At 52.4% G+C, this 20474-nt stretch overlaps 2 protein-coding genes across 13 annotated transcripts in view; both read right to left on the bottom strand.

The window, feature by feature from the left end:
* TTC12 (tetratricopeptide repeat domain 12) overlaps positions 1-672 on the bottom strand; it is a 77309-nt gene extending 76637 nt beyond the window's left edge. The window contains exon 1 of the mRNA XM_076002519.1: positions 594-672. The gene's annotated coding sequence lies outside the window, so the exon portion shown is untranslated. The remainder of the gene's footprint in view (positions 1-593) is intronic.
* A 1014-nt stretch (positions 673-1686) lies between these two features.
* The window catches only part of NCAM1 (neural cell adhesion molecule 1), a 297758-nt gene continuing 278970 nt past the window's right edge, over positions 1687-20474 (bottom strand). For 4 of the 12 annotated variants that reach the window (XM_076002514.1, XM_012761119.2, XM_012761121.2 and 1 more), the window contains 5 exons: positions 18961-19138; positions 8763-8970; positions 7630-7746; positions 5776-6591; positions 1687-4399 (listed from right to left, as the gene is read on the bottom strand). In XM_076002514.1, coding sequence (XP_075858629.1) covers positions 4279-4399; positions 5776-6591; positions 7630-7746; positions 8763-8970; positions 18961-19138 — 1440 coding nt within the window. In that variant the 3' untranslated portion in view covers positions 1687-4278. Of the gene's footprint in view, positions 4400-5775; positions 6592-7629; positions 7747-8762; positions 8971-15108; positions 16424-18960; positions 19139-20474 lie in introns of those variants that run through there. The other 8 variants (XM_076002515.1, XM_012761124.2, XM_076002516.1 and 5 more) reach the window with 2 other exon arrangements.

Below are 20474 nucleotides of genomic sequence, written 5' to 3'. Positions count from 1 at the left end.
AGAGGAAGCTAGCCTGAAAGGAGGAAGGCTCTGGATGCAAGCTGTGCTACATCAGTGGAGAGGGCCATCATTTCACGTGTTCTCCAAATCTTGATGAGCAATGTGGTTTTGTCACTCTCCCCACCACCCCCTGCCATATGCGGCTAGAAATCTGTGGCCAAGTAAGTCACACAGATGCACGTGGTTCTGTGTCACTATCACAGGCAAGTGAGGCTCCTAGGCACAGGGTTAAGAAGGCTCCACCCTCAGATTCTTGCAAGGACAGGGGCCGCCTTGAGAGTGGGCATCTCCCTACGTTTTGTGCCCTGATAGTCACCTTAGTCTTGGCCCTGTGGCCAGGTGTCCTCCAGGAACTCCTGAGCCACAGCTTAATAAAGACAATTCCAACTGAAGTGGCTGCTTCTTCCACACACAGGCAGGCAGCAGCATACGCAAGAGAATTCTGAGCTGAGGCAAAGTTTCCTTCACTCTTGGTCCGGCTCAGAGACTGGGATAAATTCCAGGGGCTGAATTACAGCTCTGAGTCTCGAGAGGTGGGGCAAAGCCACAGGAGGGAGGCATTACCTACTGTAGAATAAAGCCTCCTGGTCTACCTTATTGTTGGCGTCTTGGAACTCAGGTGCCGGCTGTTACTGCAGCTGGGTTTGATGGCATCTCACACCTGGGGTGCCAACAGCACTAACTGCCACTGTGTTCCATCGATCGAGCACCTACTATGTGCCATGAAAGGACCACACTAGGCCTTCACGTACACGTTTCATTCATCAGCCAGCCCCTCAGCTCTACTCACTGGGTATTTCCTGTCTGTCAGAAGGGGAAACTGAGGCTCGTGGGGATTAAGTAACCCTTCCAACGTCAATCAGGAGGTGGCAGAACCAGGATTTGAATGAAATTTTCCTGAATCTGATGTCTGGACCTTCTAAACTAGGACTCCTCTATCAACCTGTGAGGAAAAAAAAATAGAAACCATCATTCAGGCAACATGAACTCGAGACACTGGGACTGAAGCTTGCTCACAAGGTCAAAAAAATAAATAAAAAAATACCACAGGCATGTCCACATTTGATTCCCATAACGGACTCACTGAATCAAAATAAATCCCAGTTTGACCACAGCAGTTTTTTTTTTTCTTTCGATTTTTATTGAACACAAGTATTCTGACAGAATGCAAAGTCAAAATTCTCAGTTAGTACTCAGTATTTACACCAGTGAGAATGGAAACAAAGGTGGTATTGATGTTTCACTTGGTAAAAAGTTTTATAACAAGAGAGAAGGCCCCCAAAGTACAGAATGCTGGGTAGGGATGTTAAAGGAGGTCTGAGAACCACCATCCAGACAGACAGCCGCGGGTGAAAACCTGGGACTTGGAAGGCTCCATAGAAAAGTGTGAAAATAGAGTTCCACTTCAAAAGCTGCACTATATACACAACAACGGCCCTTCGGGGTCAGGAGGCCCTGCTCACGGCACTCGCGTGCCCCTCCCGCAGAACTTGGCCATGCCGGTCTTTATGTGAGTACACATGTATGGTACATACACATATAGACACATAGACACTGGAAACTGGTGGAGTTGATCCCTCCTTTCAAAAAAATTAAAAAAGGAAAATTATAAGCTTTTATCTCTTAACATAAAAGATAGAACATCTTGAAAATAAAGCGACTCCCTCTTCGATTTTAGAGAAAGTATTGTGGGTTTTTTTTTGTTGTTGTTTGTTTTGTTTTTTTTTAAAAAGGAAAACTCATGCATGCTGAGACAAACCTATGTGTAACGGGAGAGAGAGGCAGACCAAAGTGTGGGCAGGGTCTTGGGTACCAGCTAATGGCGGAGCCAGGGTTCCTGGGGGATCAGCTGCCCAGGGCCAGGTTATCTGAGGGCTGACTACACCTCTGTCTCTTTCTAACCGTAGGATCCAAAATCAGTTTGCCTACCCACAACCACTTGGAACGTACCGCACAGTCTTGATGAAGCATGGCGTGGGCTCGGCCTGCTCGGTCAAAGCCATTCAGCATCACAAGACGAGGAGCTGATTCCGCTGAACAGTCTTGTGACCAGAAGAGCTTGCCCCTCACCGCCGGGCCCTCCCAGCCTCTCACATGCTACCCTGTGCTCTAAGATCTGTCTTCGCGTTGCTTTCCCCCCTCCGAGGGCCTGTGCATTTGAACCGCAGATCTGCGCAGGCAGGCCCAAGAATCAAAGGGGCCAGGCTGTGTATTCTGGAATCCTCCATTTCCATCCCCAGGAGCTGAGAAAATGCAAAATAACCCCACATTGAGCAAATGACAAGACCATTATTTTTCACAGTTTGAAATTATAATCTAGCATCGCCACTGATCAGACTGCAGAAGTGTCAGAACATTGGGGAGTGTGGCCCATAGAATGAACTCGGGGGGCAGTCCTGCCACCCTAACCTCTTGCTGCTTTGTACCTTAGGAAAGGAACGCATGCCGGAGTACTGATTTCTGTTTACTTAGCGCCATCTTCGTCATCATAATCATTTGTATTTCATTTGCTTTATTTAAAGGCTTCGATTCCTTTTAAGAGTTATTTTTGTTTCCTGAATATTTTTTCTGAACTATCTGCTATACCTTCCACAACCAAACTATGTTGAAGTTTTATTTCAATACTATGACAAAAACACGTTTCACACTAAAATAGTCACGCATCCACAGTGCACAAGCTTGCAGTTCTAAAGTAGAATGAGAAAAAAAAGCAAAATTTCTATACAAAGGGCTGGCTTTTCCCTTCTCCCCCCCCTCCCATCCCCCTTAAAAGTTTCTGTATTTTTTTTTTCCCCACTTGGTTTCCAATCCAGGAAAGTTGTGTTATGACTCCAGACAGGTTGTTGTTGTTTTTTTTTTTTTCTTCTTCTTCTTCTTTTGTTTCTATAAATGCTGCCTAAGTGAACAGAAGGCCGATGTTACTTTACTTCAACAGATTTCCAAAAAAAGACACTAATTCCCTGAAGCACACATGCTCTTCCGCTCAAATCTAGATTCTGGGCTCAAAAAGGAAATGGTATGTATATATTTTATTTGGCTTTCTACAAAAAAGGGGATGTTTGGGGTAAAAAATGTGTGATCACCAAGACCAGCCCCAACTATACAATCTTCTCTGCTTCATTCAACAAAGCCTAAGGAGTCCTTCAAAAGGAAGGGTGACAGCGCCTGGGAGCAGACCCTTTTTCACACATGCAGGCAGGTGGCAGCTAATCGGAAAGTGGTCTAACCCCCAAAGGAACAGCAACAACAACAACAAAAAAAACAGAAGCAAAACTCCAAAGCAAAACCGTTCCAGAAGGAGATGGATTTTCACCTGAGTTGGGACACAGGCAAAAACCGTAGGTCAGAACGGGGGAAGAGCCACTGTAAACAGTCGTATTTCGCAACGTGGTCTGTGCTAAAAGCAAGCCTGTGATGATCCTACCTACCTTTAGGCGGTATTTGTTACTTAAAAAAAAAAAAAAAAAAAAAAAAGAAAGGCAGCTATTTTACATGGACATTTAAACACAACTGAAGTCATTTATCAAATTGTAAACACTGGAAAACAAAGTTGGCAGAAAGGATAAAAAAAAAAGAAAGAAAGAAAAAGAAAGAAAGAAAAAGCAAGAAAAAGAAGTCTGAATACTGCAAATTGAGATCTACCCCCAGAAGCTGCAATTTGGCATTCTTCCTACAAAACAAGAGTCTACGTGGGAACTGAATTCAGCTAGAAAGGGTGGCACACTTTGCATACTGAACAAATACAAAGTGAACAGAAATTATAACTTATTTATGAGGTTTTACAGAGTTCAAACTCGACTGAAAGTATAAAAATAAACTGTGGACTTTGTTCATTCGGTTAGTCTTAGTGCCTGAAAGTACTTCTCCGAAACTGGTCTGTGCCAATTGCGTAACACCAAGTGTGGTCTTCCTGAACCTAGATTTTTTTTTTTTTCTGAGCTTCCTAGATTCTTAATTTGGGGTCCTTTTGTTTGATTTTTAAATGGTTTCAGGGAACGGAGTGTCCTAGTTTGGCTGTGGGTTTAACCTTTTTGTCTCATTTTCTTACAAGTGAGTGCGGCAACAAAGGAACCCTTTCTATAAACCTACAAAAAGGAGATCCCATGTTTATGTTTAGTTTTTTTTTTTTTTTTAAAGGCAAAAGACACTAGAGGAATGAGATGTGTGTGTGTGTGTGTGTGTGTTTGTGTGTGTGTGTGTCCGTGTGATATTGGAAATGCTCTGGTGAAGCTGTTGTGTCACTTTTTATTTTGATCTTTGCTCGGTTCTCGTCACCCATCATGCTTTGCTCTCGCTCTCCTTTGTCTGTGTGGCGTCGTTGGGGACCGTCTTGACTTCGGCTGGCGCTGGCTTCGTTTCTGTCTCCTGGCTCTCCGACTTTGCTTCTACAGGGCCCTTCCTGTGGAGAATCGGGAAAACAGCACCGCTGAGACCACCGCCTGCAGACCTCCCACCCCTGCAGCCAGGCCCTCGCGGGGCTGCCGCCACAGCGCCGGCCCCCACCCTTGCACGCCTGCCAGCGTCACCTGGGAGCTCTAGAAATCACCCACACCTGGGCCATGTCCCCAGATATCCTGGTTTAATTAGTCTGGACACGGTGACTTCTACAAGCACCTGAGTGATTCTCAAGTGCGGCCAAAGTGGAGAAGCCCCGAGTCAGAAGAACGAGTCCTTTCCTATTGCAGCCCTACATCGACACCAGGGGCTCTGTGCTCACCTGGTGTCGTGGAACAGGGAAGCAGAAGCAGCCTGTTCCTCCCCTGCCCAGCCACAGTTTGATGCAGACGAGGCATGTTGGACGGGGCTCCCAGGACGATTCTGGGACCCCTCTGCAAGTGACCAGCTCTTGCCTGCCCCTCCCCACCCTGAGCTCTGGCTTTCGGGGTGCCGCCCCCGTGGCTTGCCTGGGTAAGGCGAATAGACACTGAGGCAGCTTTCCATGGGGGTCTAGCGAGGGGCTAGAGTGGGCCCACTTGCTACGTGGGAGCCAAGGGCATTTGAGTGGGCAGGACCATCGGAATCCTTTTATCTCCCGACACTGAGATTCAGGGCTCCTGACAAGAGCCCCTGGTGGCCCTTGGTGGCAGCACAGGAGCGTATCTCAGGGGCACCCCCAGGAGCCTCTATAAGAACCTAGGTCTGACTCTGCCTCCGTTGGTCCCAGGGCAGAGTCGGGTGTGAGGAGGCCGCAGGGCAGGCACAGGGCCCAGCCTCAGCTGGTGCCGCTGCACTGTGGCATCGCACTGGAGAGACCTGAAGGGTTAAGGACTTTCCCTCGAACTTAGAGACCTCACAGCCATTCCCTGCTCCGGAGCCCTGTCCTCCCAGGCACTCCAAGGGGAGGGTGGGCATCTCAGCCAGCTGTGACAGGGCCTTGGGGCCTGCCTCTTTTCTCCCTGCACAAGGGAGCCTTTCTGGGGGGACTCGGAACCACCGACCGGGGTCCCGGGTGGCTGATAAGGGCACCTTGGCCGCCTTCACCGGCTTCCCAAGCTATCTTCACCAATGGCCCCACTGCAAGGCCTCCCCTGGGAGAACAGACGCCCGCTGCCAGGATGATAAGGACAAAACATAATTAACATGGCCTAATTAGTGAGCAGGCGGCTGCCTGCCTGCCCCACTCTCTCTGCCTTATCCCAGCCCCTGGGTTGACAGTCGCCTCAGAGAAGCCCTGGATGAGGCCAAAGACACATCTAACAGGGAGGACACAGCACAGCACAAACGCACACCACCACGGGACGCGACCCGACAACAGCAGACACAGAGAGGCCGTACTCGGTCTTTGCTGGCGCAGGCGACACAGAGCTGTCTGCAGTGGAAGGAGCAAGCTCAGGGGCTTGTCCACTGGCCCCAGCGGCGGGAGCAGGAGAGCCCAGGGCTGCAAAAACATCCTTTGCAAGGTCAATATCTGGGGTCTTGAAGTTCCCTTCGTCCATTTTAAAGTCCTCGCCCTGGGAAGGGTTTGTGGCACTGGCGGAGGCAGCCTCGCTCTTCGGGCTAGCAAGGGCTGTGGCTGCCTCGGCAGGGCTCTTCGCGGCGCCGGGCTGGCTGGGCTCCGGGTCCGGGCCTTTGGTGCTGGGAGCCTCCTGCTTGGCCTGGGGGGCTTCTGTGGCAGGGGCAGCCGCTGCTGCTAGGGGACTGGCTGCCCCGGCCGGGGTGGGGGCTGGTACGGGGGCCGCCTTGCTGGCTGGAGGGGCCTTGGAGGCCTCCCCTGCGCTGGCGGGGGTGCTTGGGCTGAGGACAGCCCCCTGGTTAGCCAGGACACTAGAAGACAAATTGCTAGCCGCGGGGGCTGAGGTCGGGGTGTCGCTCAGGTCAACGAGGGGGGCGACCTTGGGGGCCGAGGCTTGGGGCGGGGAGGAGGCGGAGGCGCCGGGCCCCTTGGAAGGGGTGGCCTGGCCAGCGGGCACAGAGTTTGAGTCAGGTGTGGCCGTGGCTGGAGGGGCAATACTGGAGGTCAGGGTGGTGGTCTCACTGGTGGGGCTGTTCTGAGCAGTGGCAAAGGTTTCGGTGATAGTGTCAGAGTTAGTGGTGACGGTGGTGACAGAAGGCAGCATGTCCTCGACAGTGGCTGTGGTGTCGGCAGGCAGCCTGTGGGGAGGACAGGAAGTAGAAGAGAATAGACAATGAAGCCGAGACGTGACAGAGAAGCGGGAAGGAGAGGGCAGTGGGCGGCATGCAGTCAGGCACAGGCACGAACAGAGGCCCACAGAGAGATGAGGGCGCTGAGATGAAGCACATGCCCAGGTGGGCAGAAGAGGACACAGGAGACAACAGAGAACGTGGCGGTCTCGAAAGGGACCTGCTCGCCCTTCTCCCCTGCTGACGGCCCTCCAGCTCTCCGGACAGGGCTCCCTTTCCCTACACACCTGTCTGGGGCTTTCTCTCCCCTGCCCCGGGCCTCGACTTGAGGAGGGGCCAGCTTCAGTTCAGCGTCCACCTGCTCTGGGCTTCCTAAGTCCCAGGGGAACCGGGCCCAGCTACCCCTCAGCAGTCCCCAGGGCAGAGATGGGGAAAATCAGGAATGAGGCAGATGATGAGTGCTGGGCTCGGAATGGCCCCCAAGAGCTGTGCGTTCTTCCAGCCACAGATTTTGTGGTCCCGAGAAACCCCATTCCCGGCAAACCCATGGGATCCCTGGTGGCCAGGCAGGAATCACAACCACAGCCGGTCAGGGTCTGTGGGTCCCCGAGGTTTCTGAGCAGAGGAAGGCCAGGGAACCTCACAGGTCCCCAGCTTCCTTCACCCTTTTAGGAAAGCAGACAACTCCAGAATCCTAAGAAATCCTAAAGGGAATCTGCTCAGCCTCCCCTCAATGAGGTTTTGGCCTCTTAAGCGATTTCCAGAATATGTGTGTAACTTGGGAACAGGGTGGGACTCCCATTTATGCAAGGAGCCCTTTGAGCACCCCCAGGGCCACTCCAGAGAGAACTCAGAACACCCTCTCTCTGAGGGGAGTGGGGGGCAGGCATCTCTTAGCCAGGTGGGTCTTCCGGCGCTGGGCCCCGAACCCTGGCCTGCACTGTCGGGCCGGGTGCCGTGGGTGGGAGCATGGAAGGTGGGGGCAGGGTGGTGAGGTAGGTGTGGGGGCTCCACTGAGGAGGTGCCAGCCCCTCCCAGCCCACGTACTCGGGCTCCGTCAGTGGCGTGGTCTCGTTGGGCTCTGTGTGTTTCCCGCCGTCATGGTTTGGGGTCCGCTCCTCCTCAGTCCGAACCTCCACGATGGGCTCCTTGGACTCATCTTTCCTGTGGGGGAGAGTCCTGCTGGTTAGATTCCAGGCAATTTTTTTGGGGGGGATTCCCTGGGAAAGTAACTACAGCTCAGGGTAGCTGGGCGTGGCCCGAGGCTGGCAGCGTGGGCATCTAGAGCCATCAGCTTCAGTGTTGGAGTCTCAGCACAACTCTTGCTAGCTGTGTGACCCTGAGCATGTGATTTAATCACCCCGCCTCAGTTTTCTCATCTATAAGATGGGACAGTAGTATGTGGATGAGAATTAAATAAGAGTGCTTAGCACAGTGTCTAGCACAGACAACTGCTCAAATATATACAAACACACACACAAATCCACACATTGTAAGTATGCACGTGTAGGCACGTGTACATGTGTGTTCATACAGTGCCTGGCATGCGGTGGTGCTAAACAACTGATTTCCTTGCTCTGTCCCTTTCTGGCTTGCCCAGCTCAGCCCGACCAGTGACAGTCTTCAAAGGCTCCTGCTAGCTGGCTCAGGGTCTGCTGGAAGAGACAACAGCTGGATCCTTAGCTCTGTGAGGACAGGGACTTTTATCTGTTTTGTTCCCTGTTGTACCAAATGCCTGGGAACAGTGCCTTGTCCATAGTAGCTGCTTGGTAAATGTGTTGAGTGGGATATGAATGAACGAATGAATGAACGAAAGCAAGGCCAGTGTGTCCATCGGATGCAGGCCCCTGCCTTGCAGCTCCTCTCCAGGCTTAGCTCTGACAACTCCCTCATTTTGACCAGCGCAGGAATCTCCACACTTGGTGAGACTCTAAGACACCAGATTTGGGGTTGGGCCCAAGAGTCTAGTTTTCTAACAGGTACTCCCCACTCCCCCAGAAAACCATGCTTTGAGAAATTTTTCTCTAATGCTCTTTCCCCCCCAGGGCTCCAAATGGGGAAAGTGAAGCTGAAGGAAGTGTTAGTACAGGCACCAGCTGATGGCTCAGAGTGGCGCAGTTGCTGGGCCCTGGGCTGGGGGCAGAGCCCAGGCCTCACGGGGCGGGCGCATGAGCACTCACGAGAAGGCGGCTTTGCCCTCCTCCATGTCCTTGCCCTTGGCCCCGGGCCCGGCTTTCCCACACAGGTTGACGGCGATGCACATCAGCAGGCCGCACTTGTTCAGGAAGTAGCAGGTGATGTCCACGACCACCAGCAGCAGGACGAAGATGACGATGAGGATGCCCACAATGGCCCCGGTGCTCAGGCCCGCGGTGGGGCTGCCATTGGCTTGAGGGGGAGAGAGACAGCTGGTGGTTAACAGACCGCGATATGAGAACCCCAGACCCTGTGAGTGGCAGCCCCCGGGGGTGGGTGGGGCCCAGAGGACAGAGTCACGATGTCCTTGTCCAGAGTGTCCAGTGGCCACTCAGTGTTGAGGCACCGGGGTCTGTCTGTTTCTTCCAGAGAGAGGGATGATAGCCTCCTCCCATGGACTGGGGGACGGGGTCCTGCAGCCCCCAGGCTCACTCTCAGCTGGCCTCCCCATGAGTCCTGGGGGCGGGCCAAACCCCGCCTGTCAGGGTCTGAGGACCCTGCATAATGAGACAGTCGAGGGCACCACTGTGTCTTCCTGAGACCAGGGCACAGGCTTTGCAGGGTGGGCAGGCAGTGGTCACTGGTTTCAGGTGGAGCGGTGACTCCTGGAGCAGTCACAGACGAGGTCTCGAGTGGGGTGGCCAAGGGTTCCAGGGCTTTCTAGGGGATTTGGGGGACATTGGGAATAGCAGGATGCCAAATTCACTACTCCATGTTCTTTCCCCCTCTTAGGAATGACCCCCAGGGAGCCCGACACTGGACCACTTTGGGCTCATGGTTCACCCTCTTTTGCCGCACCCCAAGGAGATGAATGAAGCCCACGTGGTGGCTCTGGAGGCATGGAGGCCTCCTTAGGCCCAGTGGACAAGGCGAGAGGTCTGGGAATACTCACCATGTGGGAGCCCAGGAATGCTTGGATCAGACTTCAGGAAAACCAGCAGACTCACTCAGAGACGCACACCGCACAGACAGGCACGCTCACGTGTGGGACCATTGCCCACAGACAGACACACGCTCTGACATTCCAGCGTCACCCAGCACCCTGGTTCTGGCAGGGCTCACTCTGCAAGACTCGGCCTGTGTCTCACTCCCCTGGTGTCCATCTGAAATGCCCCAGGGACAGGGGCTACTGACGGTATCACAGAAGGACCTTGGCTCGGTTCCCTGGGGCCCCAGGACCTCATCTCGTGCTCACGATCCACATTACTTGCTGGGGGTCAACCTGTCGACCCCTTAGGGGTCCCCCCCTCCCCAGTGTGTGGGAGACGAGTGGTCACGCTGCAAGAGGCAAGACCCCGTGTGGAGCCCTGTCTGTAAGTCAGCGTGGAAACAATGACTCTGGACTGAAATATGGGCACTTCCAATTCATCTTTCTTCTGGAAGGAGCAGGTTCCAGAACTGGCAGCCCTGCCCCACCACCAGACGCCGTCTGAAGCTTGCGGTGCTCTCAGGGCCCACCAAGGTCACCCAGGTCTGTGGCCAGCCCAGGCCAACTCCCTAGGCAGCTCACTAGGCTTTGCTGAGTGCATGGCCGGGCCCAGTGTCCTGCCAGATAATGGAAGGAATGTGCAATCTGGGATAAACGGCACCACAGATGGGTCACACATTCTTTGGTTTTCATGCAGCCTGTGTTCAGGGGTGGTGGCGGGGTGACTTCCCTCTCCGCCCCGGGGGTCCGTGCCCAGGCTTCTGTTGTGCTTCTATAGTGGCAGCCCCATTCCACTGGCCCTTATCTCAAATTTCAGTTCAGGGTATGGGCCACCGGCCTATCATGCCAGAGGACCACTCACAACCTATTCCTTAGCACCCTGGGCACAGCTGGGCCTGCGCCGGAGAAGACTCCTAGCTTGCACATATTTAGGGGCCCACTGGGCCTTCGGCCTGCTTCCCAGCCTTTCCTCCACATGCTGTCCAGTGGGTCCTTTCCAACCTGCACTGAGGGTCCCAGCCCTTTCCCCAGGAAGGCCTGAGACTGGCAAAGGGCTCTGTGCTCGGATGGCCCGGCTCTGGCCACCTCCTATCTGGGCTTTGGCAGCAGGAAACTGGCCGCCGGCCCCGACTGTCAGCTAGAATGGGTCGTTTTCTTAGCAGCCCTAACACAGAGGCACTTGTGGTTGGTCGCATGAGAACAAAGCCATCCTTCCACTTCCCCATGGTCCTCACACGTTCCACCCGTGACGGAAAGAAAGAGACGCAGCCGTCCGGATCTTCAGGGTCTCAAAGCTGCTTCCCTGAATAGGCAAGAGACTTTGGCCTTCGGTTTTCTCTCCATCCTGTGACACGGGGCTTGAGGCCACTGCAGCCTCCTGACACCAGCACTTGATAGGTGTGAGGTGCCTACTTCCTGAAGGAGGCCAAAAGCATTTTTTTGGTGGTGGTGGTTGGGGGGAGCTATGTCTGGTATTTTTGGACTCCATGGGTCTTAATTTTACATTCTGAGGTTTATGTGTAAATATGGTTTTGTGGAACCAATCATACATCTAAAGAGGGAAAACAAATGATTGCAAAGCTGCTCCCTGTGCAGGAGGGGACAGAGGCTGGGACAGCTTCTGCCCTGGGCTCGGCGGACCCAGCGGAGGGCTGAGTGTGCTGGGGGAGGGACAAGAGGGCAAAGAGGCTCTGAGCTGCCTCCCAAACAGGAAGCAGGGCAGGGTCTCCGCTTGCATTTGATATAGCATTCAAAGTCTTTCTCCTGGCCTAAGAAGCCCTACATGTGCTGTGGACGCTGCCCACCCTCTGACCCTGGCGATGGGTGGCACCGACCAGCGGCCTTCCTTCTGCCCCGCTGAACACACCCGGCCATTCCGCCCCGGGGCCTCGCGCTGAGTAGCCGAGTCTTTGCCAGGAACACTCCCTCCCGATCGCTTCCTGGGCAGCTCTTCTGTCGTCCTGTGGACCTCAGTCCCAATGTCACCTTCTCAGAGCAGCCTCCCCGATCTGATCTCTCATCTAGCGAGGCATCTCCACCCACCCAACGTCTACCATGTTTCCCTGTTTCATTCTCTTCTTACCACTATTATGGTCACTTACAAGCTTATATTCAGGCTGCCCCCTGTCTAGGACCTCCTGGCAGGTACCCGGTCTCTCTTAACGTCTCCCCAGCATCCAGGACAGCCCTGACTCTTAGGAAAACGTCTAAAGAATATTTGTTGCACAGATGGATCAGGGTCTAGCCTGGGGATGAGGACACTGTTTCCAAATATTTAAAGGTGTGTCATGAGAAGGAAGCAGGGGTCTTAGTCTGGCACCAGTGTGTGGGAATTATGGAGGCGGGGGCAGATTTTAGTGCCACAGGAGAAAGGACCAACAGACAGAGCTATTCGGACACAGTGTGGTTGCCCTGGCAGGTGGGCCCCTGTTGAGGGTGGCACTCATGCAGAGGCTGCACAACCCCTTGGCAGGGATGCTGTAATGCTCTGGATGAGGTTCCTACACTGGGCAGGGGCTTGGGTAGATGATGTCTTCAAGGCCTCTTCAACCACAAGAGCCTGACCTTCCAAGTCAGACGCTCCACAGTTCCCAGCACAGGGTACTGAGTCCCTCATGCCAGTTTTCTCCACAGCGGGGACTGAGAAGGACATTTTCCTGGAAGACAAAGTGCTTGGTAGGTCCCATTTTTAATCACTGATCCTTGTGGTTTTATTTTCACATGAAAAACAAGTATCTCTTAACTCAATGCATCTCCACCTGCAGTGGAATTCCTGGGGTGTTTTGTTAAAAATTGAGAACTAGGGGCTCCCCAAGTCTATGGAATTTGAATCACTGGGGCTGAGACTCAGGAGTCAGGATTTGAACAAGCACTCGAGTGATATGAGGACCTGTTCCCAGGTCTTCTGACCCCTGCATTGCAAAGAGCAGCAGCTGATCCCAGGACCCTCACCCAAGGGTAAGGTGTGCCATCTTGCCCAGCACCCTTGGCAAAATGAACTTGACCTAACATACTGCATGGAAGGAGAGAAAGCAAAGACTAGTCCCTCAAGGAAAAGGGGCCACACTGTCCTCCACTGCCAAGAGCTAGACTCCTAGAGTAAGCGAGGTGCTCAAGCTGGAGGGAGAATGCTTGTTGCTTTTACAAAAAGAGGCTGGAACGAAGGGACAGGCCCAGGACAGACAAAAGGACTTTCAAGGCAAGCCCAACATCCATATCCTCTTGGTGGATGCTACACAATTGTTTAGTCCAGAAAAGCTAGAAGGACAAAGGCAATCTCTTGCATCTTATGTAATGTTTTGCCAAAGGAAAAAAAACAAAACAAAACAAAACAAAACAAAACCTCTGGGGAGTCCATTCTCTGCCATGATCTTCCCCTGACCACCCTTAGCTAACTCACCCATGCACTTTGCATGCAAAGAAGTCTTGGAAGCAACTCCTCCATGACCTCCAAGGTCAGAGCTCCCCTGAATGAGATTACGGAGCTGGGGCTGTCCGTCTTCTGTGGTTCCTGGCTTGGGAGGGGATGGCCCTAAATAGGGAACTGGCTTGCTCCAAGCCTGAGATCCACCTACACCTACTTTCTTGTGCCTTAAAATGGGAACATGGGTCTGACACTTGACAGGTGCCTGCATGAGCCCGAGTCCTTGTGCCACAAGACCTGGGCACAGCAGATGTGCCCTCCCCACCCCCACTCCCCCATATGACCGTCAGGCTCTCCGAACTGTCGAGCTGGGGATTTGGTTCACAAACCCCTTACACATCTGCTTGCTCCTCCCTGAATCAGCTGAACAGACGGCTGGTCTCAGGGGCTTGCAGGAAGTGTCTGACTAAGTGTGACAATCAACAGAATACGGTTTGCCAAAGAGAATCTCCTCCCAGAGTCTCTCCATCACAACTCACTCTGTGCAGCCCCTGTTAGGGAGACGAAAGGCTGCTCTGTAATCGAGTGACTCTGCCACAGGGCTGTGCATCTGGTGGCTCAGAGGGTGGCTCCGTCCCCATGGCGACCACCTCCCCAGTTCTGCAAAGGCACTTGCCCCTCCCGATGCCCGCTGGACACTCCCCGGTGGCAACGACCCACAACAGCTCTCAGGACAGCAGAGGAAAGCACATTGCTCCTCATCGGGAAGCAAACGTGCTTCCTTTGGCTAGAACTCCATCTGTCGGGCTGCAGATCTGAGGGTACAACTGAAGTGTCTCTCTAGGTACTGAGTTACCCAGGTATAGATGTGAGGTGGAAGGAAAGGGCTTCGGATACTTTGCTGGACACAACTACCAAATAAAATCAAACACGCTAGTGAGTTCACATGAACTGTTATTTCCTTTAATAATGCAAAGGTGTAAACTTCATAAAGGCCTCGCTGATTACCTACACAACAATGTTAGCGTTCTTATTAGTAGAAAAACATAATCCAAACCTGCTGTATAAATATTCCAAAAATGAGCAGAGGAGCCCCGTGGCGTGTGGAGCGTGGCAGCACTAATACAGGGCGCAGAGGCGGGGGGGGGGCGGGCAAGGTGGGGTGCACTCACCCCTGCGGGGGGACTGCTGTCTTCGGGACTCCTATGGGGCTGGGGCTTACAGCCCTGCACTGGGCAGTCAGGGGCTGGCGGGAGAGGGCGTGCACTGACGCTGTCTCTAGAAGGGCAAGCCGTTATAAGCCGAGGGCCTGTCTGGACGGGCCCACTGCAGTGACCCCGAAGCTGTTTCCGCCCAGCCCTGCTTGGCCTTGGGATGTGCTGAGGGGACAGGGCATGTCAGTCCTCTCCACACGTAGGGCCAGATCTCCAAAGGGTCCCTTTGGAAACACTTGACATTGACCCTCTCCTGGAGGAGGGCCTGGCACCAGGGTGCGGCAGGCCCCTGAGCTGAGCCCTGCTAAGATGAACCCCTGTGGCTTCTGCTCAAGGTCATTACAAGAGCCAGGAGGACGGAGGAGGGTGGAGGAGGCTCTCCCGGTCGTCCCTACAGCTCTCCCCGGCTGACCTGGCATCCTTACGCCAGCCCGGGAGGACGCACCATGCTCCCCTCCCTGCTGCTCTGCCCTGTGCTAGGAACCAGGCCTGCGCCACGGCCCTGGTGAGAGGCGAGATCAGCGGCTTGTGGGGCGAGGTCTGCGGCTGGCCGGGCGAGGGGCGCGGCCCTGCCTGAGCTCCGAGCAATGTGCGGCACCTGGTGTCTGCATGTGAGCCTCTAGCTGAGCGCTGGGGACAGCACAGCGGCCTTGCCCCTCAGACCACAGCAAGGGGGCACGTGGATTCCCGAAGGGGAACATTAAATCTTTGAACATTAAAAAATAACGATGGAAAAAAATATATAAAGAAACCGAAAAGAACGAAAATCAAACTTCTGCGGAGATGCTCAGAGATGAGATATGTAGAATGATATGTGACCACAATGGAGGGAGGAGTTTTTATTCAGTGGAAGGTCCATCCCCAAGCACACACACACTAATATCACCGAGCAGGATTTGGCCCTGGGTCTCTACAGGGGGCGTTAATGAAACACACCCGCTTCCTCTCCTGGGTGATCTTCCTAGCAGCAGAGGGGAGAAGCTGGCCTTTTTCATGAGTGTTTTTTAAAATGTCACTGAACCAAGTGACCAACAGGAGGGCCGAGCATTTAGGAAGTACGTTAGGTTGACTCAGTCCCAATTTACTGACTCTCCTGGACGGCACAACGTGGGACGGGGCTGTCCCTCCCCTTCCGCTCTGCCGAGCACATCCAGGCAAGGCTGGGGGACTCGTGCCTGGTTCACAGTGGGAGCTTCCAACCTGCCCGCTGGACTGATGATCACAGCAATTACATGGGTCACTGTTGGGCCACACCCCCCACGACACGGAGGCTCTGTGCAGATCTGTGACATGCCTCCCTGCAGCAGGGACTTGCCCCGACTGGGAGACAAACACCTTCAAAGCTGGCACGAGTTGGCACATCACGGCTTGGCCCTGTTCGCAGAGATAGCATCAGATGCTGGTCACAATACCAGGACCAAAGTGCCTCCTAGAATGTTCACCAGTCCCGGAAAATATTCAGCACGTGAACTTTTTTCCACTGCATGGGCAACAGGGTCACTTATTTTGCCCATGATGTCAGCAAAACACTCAGGTGAATCGCTGTGGCCTGGCTCTCTTAACACGGGCACTTAAATACTTAAATGCAAGCAAAGCCGTCTAGTTATTGAGGGGCGGAGGAGGAGCACAGAGTTAGAATGAGGGGAGCGCATGGTGATTTTAATCATCTGATGCACACTTGAGAAGGTACTTAGAATTATTCGTCTGCTACGTCATTTTTTGGTATGAGCCAAAAATGCAACAAGTAGCAGATATGTAGAAACCTCTCTGTAAACCTAGCACAATGCTTTTTAAAAATAGTATTTAAAGAAAGAGCTCTCAAATTCTTTTTACTGCCATGAAAAAAAGGGGGCAAACGCCTTATGAAGTGGCACAAAAGTATCTGCGAGTGGTCAAAAAGGTAAAGCTTTTTCCAATTGCAAAACCTTCCTCTGTCAAACACAATGCTCGCTCGGTGGCTGTGGCCGTGGTGGTTGTTACAGGTTCTTCCAAAGGGGGGCTCTGATAATTTTCATAGGAACTTGGCTTTTCAGGAAATTTAATTTCTGTGTTCAAGTTCCTAGCAGAGCAAAAGGAGAGTCACTGCAGGGAAAAGCAATGAGACAAAGGTGTAGGACGCAGAATTGCCTCCCAAGGTTGCTGCAGGTGTCAAGCAAGGTGTCCCCAGAGAGAATGAGGTTGTTTAAAAACAAATGTGGCAGTGGGGATGTCCCAGTGATGTCCAAGGTGACAAGTGTGACGACAGACACAGGAAGGGGAGGGGAGGGGAGAAGGAAAGAGAAGGTAGAGACAGAAACAGAGAAAAAAAAATAGATAAAAAGAAAAAAATTAGGTCACCTATAGAAAATGCAGAATCAAAGGTTAATTCAACTTAGTAAATTAAATTGACAAAGGTTAGGGGAGATCTCAGTGCGATTTCAATACCATAAGGCCAGTTCAGAAGCTCAGCAATGCCAGAAGCAGCACAGCAGGGTTAATTTTGGGGTTAGGGGGTCAGCGAGCAAATGAAATTAAAGTGAGAGAACAGAAGCCTCCATAGTAAAGTACAAGAGTTGGATTAGCAGAGTGTTACCTTTTACTAAGGTGAAGCCTCTTGGACACAGTCACTAGTGTCTCCCAGTGCCTGGCATTTCCACCCAGAGTGGCAGAGATGCACTGGCTCGCTGCACCTGCCTCGGCAAACCATGTACAGGGATGGGGACAGCCCTGTCCTGGTTGAAGCAGACTCTTCTCCTCATTGCACAAGTCATCCCCACCATAGTTAAAGGGAGTCTAGTTCTGTACCCCTCCTCACCTTCTGCCACCCAGCTGACCACAGAATTCCACCACAAATGGACATCTTGCAATTCACAGAGGTTTTATTCTCAAACCCCAATTCAGTGGCCAGGAGAGTCCAACCAAGCACGGAGCCTCCACCTTCTCAGACCTGCAGCAGGAGAGCCGCAGAGCTATTCTGGGCAAGATGGGCCACCCTCCAACCCTCTCTGGCTTAACTGGCTGCCTGGGCAATTCATAAGGAGGACTGTGACGTCTCTAGCAGGTGCCACTGTGGAACACTAGGTCTACCCAGAATTGCTGTCTCTGACACACAAAGCCCAGAAGCTGATGCTGCTGGCAGTGCCCAGCATGTGAACACGGCATGTCCAAACCACCTACCTATGGAGTCTCATCCCAGGTCCAAGTGCCTCAAGGAGTCTGTCTTGCTGCAAAGGGCTGACTCAAGCCTCACATTCCCCTATCTCCTAATGTCCCATAAAGGCTGGGCAGATCTCAACACACACCAGACTGTAGATTTCAAGGAACGACTGGCCAAAGAACACAAAGAAAAAAGGGGCAAGAGGAACAGCAGGGCCACCTCTATTTGGACATCCTACTAAGCAGTGATGAGGACGTTTCCTGCAGCCACACCCAGGTGCCTTGTCTTCAGTACCAACCATTCAACCAGGGCCTGTGCAGACACGCCCACCCCAGCGCGTGCTGGGGAGCCTTCCTGACAACGCAGCGGTGACCAGTTGGTGCTTCTGATCTACAGCTTAAAACTCACCTGCCAACTCGCCGGAGGCCTCACACACAGCTACCAGGCACACACATTCAAGCACAGACGACCATCGGGACCCACGCACTCGTTTCGTTGTGTTGCTGATCCACTAGCCCACTTTGACACATCCACGCCTGCATCGTAGGCAACCCAGACCCTTCTGGCCTGTCTCCCCCTGGGAGGAGCAATCGTGTCAACTGAGCCAAGAGCTGGGCAAGCATGGGAGGGGGCTGACCGCGGCCATCTTCCTACCACACTCGAACATGGCACAGGGTATGAGGCGCCCCGCCAGGCTGCAGCTGTATGTACTAAGCCCACCTTCCCAGCCTGTGGTTGGCCTTGGGCTAGTCTGGAAAAGCAGAGTGATGCTGAAGAGCTCATTCTTCTCTGAGGATTTGGCCAAAGAGGAGACCGGCCGTCAGCGGCCAGGTAAGAAAGCAGAACTCTCACTTTATTCCCACACTTGAGTCGGTCCTGGATCCCTAGAGACAGATCTGCATCTCCTGGAACTGCTGCCAATCATGGTCTCTAGCAGACCAGATTGCTTTCGTCGATGGTGCTTTCCAGCAACTAATGTCTCCACTTGTTCTATTTCAAGTGGTTCAATTTAATCTTTGTCTCAATTGAGAGGCCTTTGGCAGATGGGGTTTGTGACTAACTGGGCACCATCTTTTCCTTCTCTTAGGGTTGCCAAAGAGAAGATATCTGGACCACAGTTGTGCAGATAAAGCAAGCATTAGATAGAAAGCACTTAAAAACGGTTATTTGGTCCAAGTATGAAGTGGTAGATGGCAGATAAGGTCTCAAAAAAGGATCCGTACTCAGCCAGCTTCTAAGGCTGGGCTGGAGCTGGGGTATTTCCCATCTGAAGGGTCCAATGGACTGGTTAGCATCAGTCCTTCAAGGCCAAATGAGACAGGACCTTTTCCCCAGGATGCTTGGCCAAGCCTTCCTGGGGGGCCAGTACATCTCAACCCATTGCACAGATAGGTACAAAGCAAAACTAAGCTTTGCATGGGCAACCAATCATGAGGATGGCTGGAAGCAAGCAATTGTCAGGGTTGTTCAGGCACATTAGGTGCAGCACTTGTGCATTAATTCAAAGCGGAAAACTAACAGAAAGCAGAGGCGGCCATACCTGGGATGGCTGTGGGCTGGGCCGAGGTCCTGAACACAAAATGAGCCGCCTTGGATTTTCCTTGCTGGTTCTCAGCCACCACGTAGACCTCATACTCAGCATTCCAGTCCAGGGACTTGAGCATGACATGGTCACTGCCAGATGGGAGCCTGATCTCTGGTTTCCACTCGGAGGAGAGCTGGGAGAAACCGGCAAGAAGGACAGAAGACACCAGAACGATTTAGATAAAAACACTGGACAGACCAGCTAAAAGGCAAAATTTAGGGGAGTCAATAACTGTTGGTGCAAAACCATAAAAATCAGAAGCAATGGTAGGACAAAATGGTTTTTAGTCTTTACACAGGTCAGGAGGCAACCTTGCCTGTTTGCAAATACAAACAGCAGCAGATGCCAGTGTGGCACTGGGCCAGGCCCTTCAATGTCCCACCACCTTCAGGGCATGCAGGGGCTCAAGCTCCATCCATGTCCCCCGGGCTACACTCTGGAACACTGGGCACATATCCATAAGGATAACAAAACAAATGTGCTTCTTGTCATATTTCAGAATGCAGCTCACATTCAGATGTGTGACTCACCTCCCTGACATGTGACCACTGCACAGATTCCAGTTTCATTAAAAATAAAAACTACCATTCGTTGAGCACCTACTATGTCTCAGGCACTGCACTAAAGGCTTTCCATATATTTTCTCATTGTTTCCCTACAAGGAGCCTGGCGGGGCGGTGTGTCAGGTTCTTATTATACCTGATCAAGAGCAGTGAGAGAGAAATTAGGTGACTCATCACACCTGAGACCGACTGGACCCAAAGCTGTGAACTTCCCTTTCCTTTTTCCCTTCTATATTGTGTTCTTGAAAATAATATTTTAAAAAAATCGATACAAAATAGACGTACATACTTTTCAGGGTACATGCAATAATTGAACACATTCAGATAATTTGTAAGATCAAATCAGGGTAATTGGGATATCCATCACCTTAGCTATTTGTCTTTTCTTTATGCCAAAAACATCTGAGTCATTCTCTTCTAGCTATTTTGAAATATAGAATAGATTACTGTCAACTACAGTCACCCTACTGATCTATCAAATACTTAGGTCTTACTTCTTCTAGCACACTGTGCATTTATTCCCGTTAATAAACCTCTCTTCATTCTCCCCAGCTTCCTGTGATCTTTCCTTTTCATGGTAGGGAGCTCAGCAAACATCTGCTGAACTGAGTTAGATTTTTCTGTTCCATGCAGCGTGGCCTGGTCTCTACAATTGCAGTTGAAAAGGAGGAGGCATCGCAGGTGCGAGTTCTGCTGTCATGTCCCACAGGGTGCTGCTCAGATGCCCAGCAGAAAGGCCACCCTCAGCTCAGCAGGGCACTGCCCAGGGCACGGTCACAGGCAGGACACGTGACTGCTGGGCGTCCTCTTTCTCTCACCGAATATTCTTTCTGGTTATAACCTACACATTCACCAATGAGTCTGTACGGGGTGGGAGTTTATAAAGCCATTGTTAGGTGCCCACCT

Source organism: Microcebus murinus, chromosome 4 (genome assembly GCF_040939455.1).
Source record: "Microcebus murinus isolate Inina chromosome 4, M.murinus_Inina_mat1.0, whole genome shotgun sequence".
Taxonomy (NCBI): domain Eukaryota; kingdom Metazoa; phylum Chordata; class Mammalia; order Primates; family Cheirogaleidae; genus Microcebus; species Microcebus murinus.
This window is presented reverse-complemented; position numbering and strand designations above follow the sequence as displayed.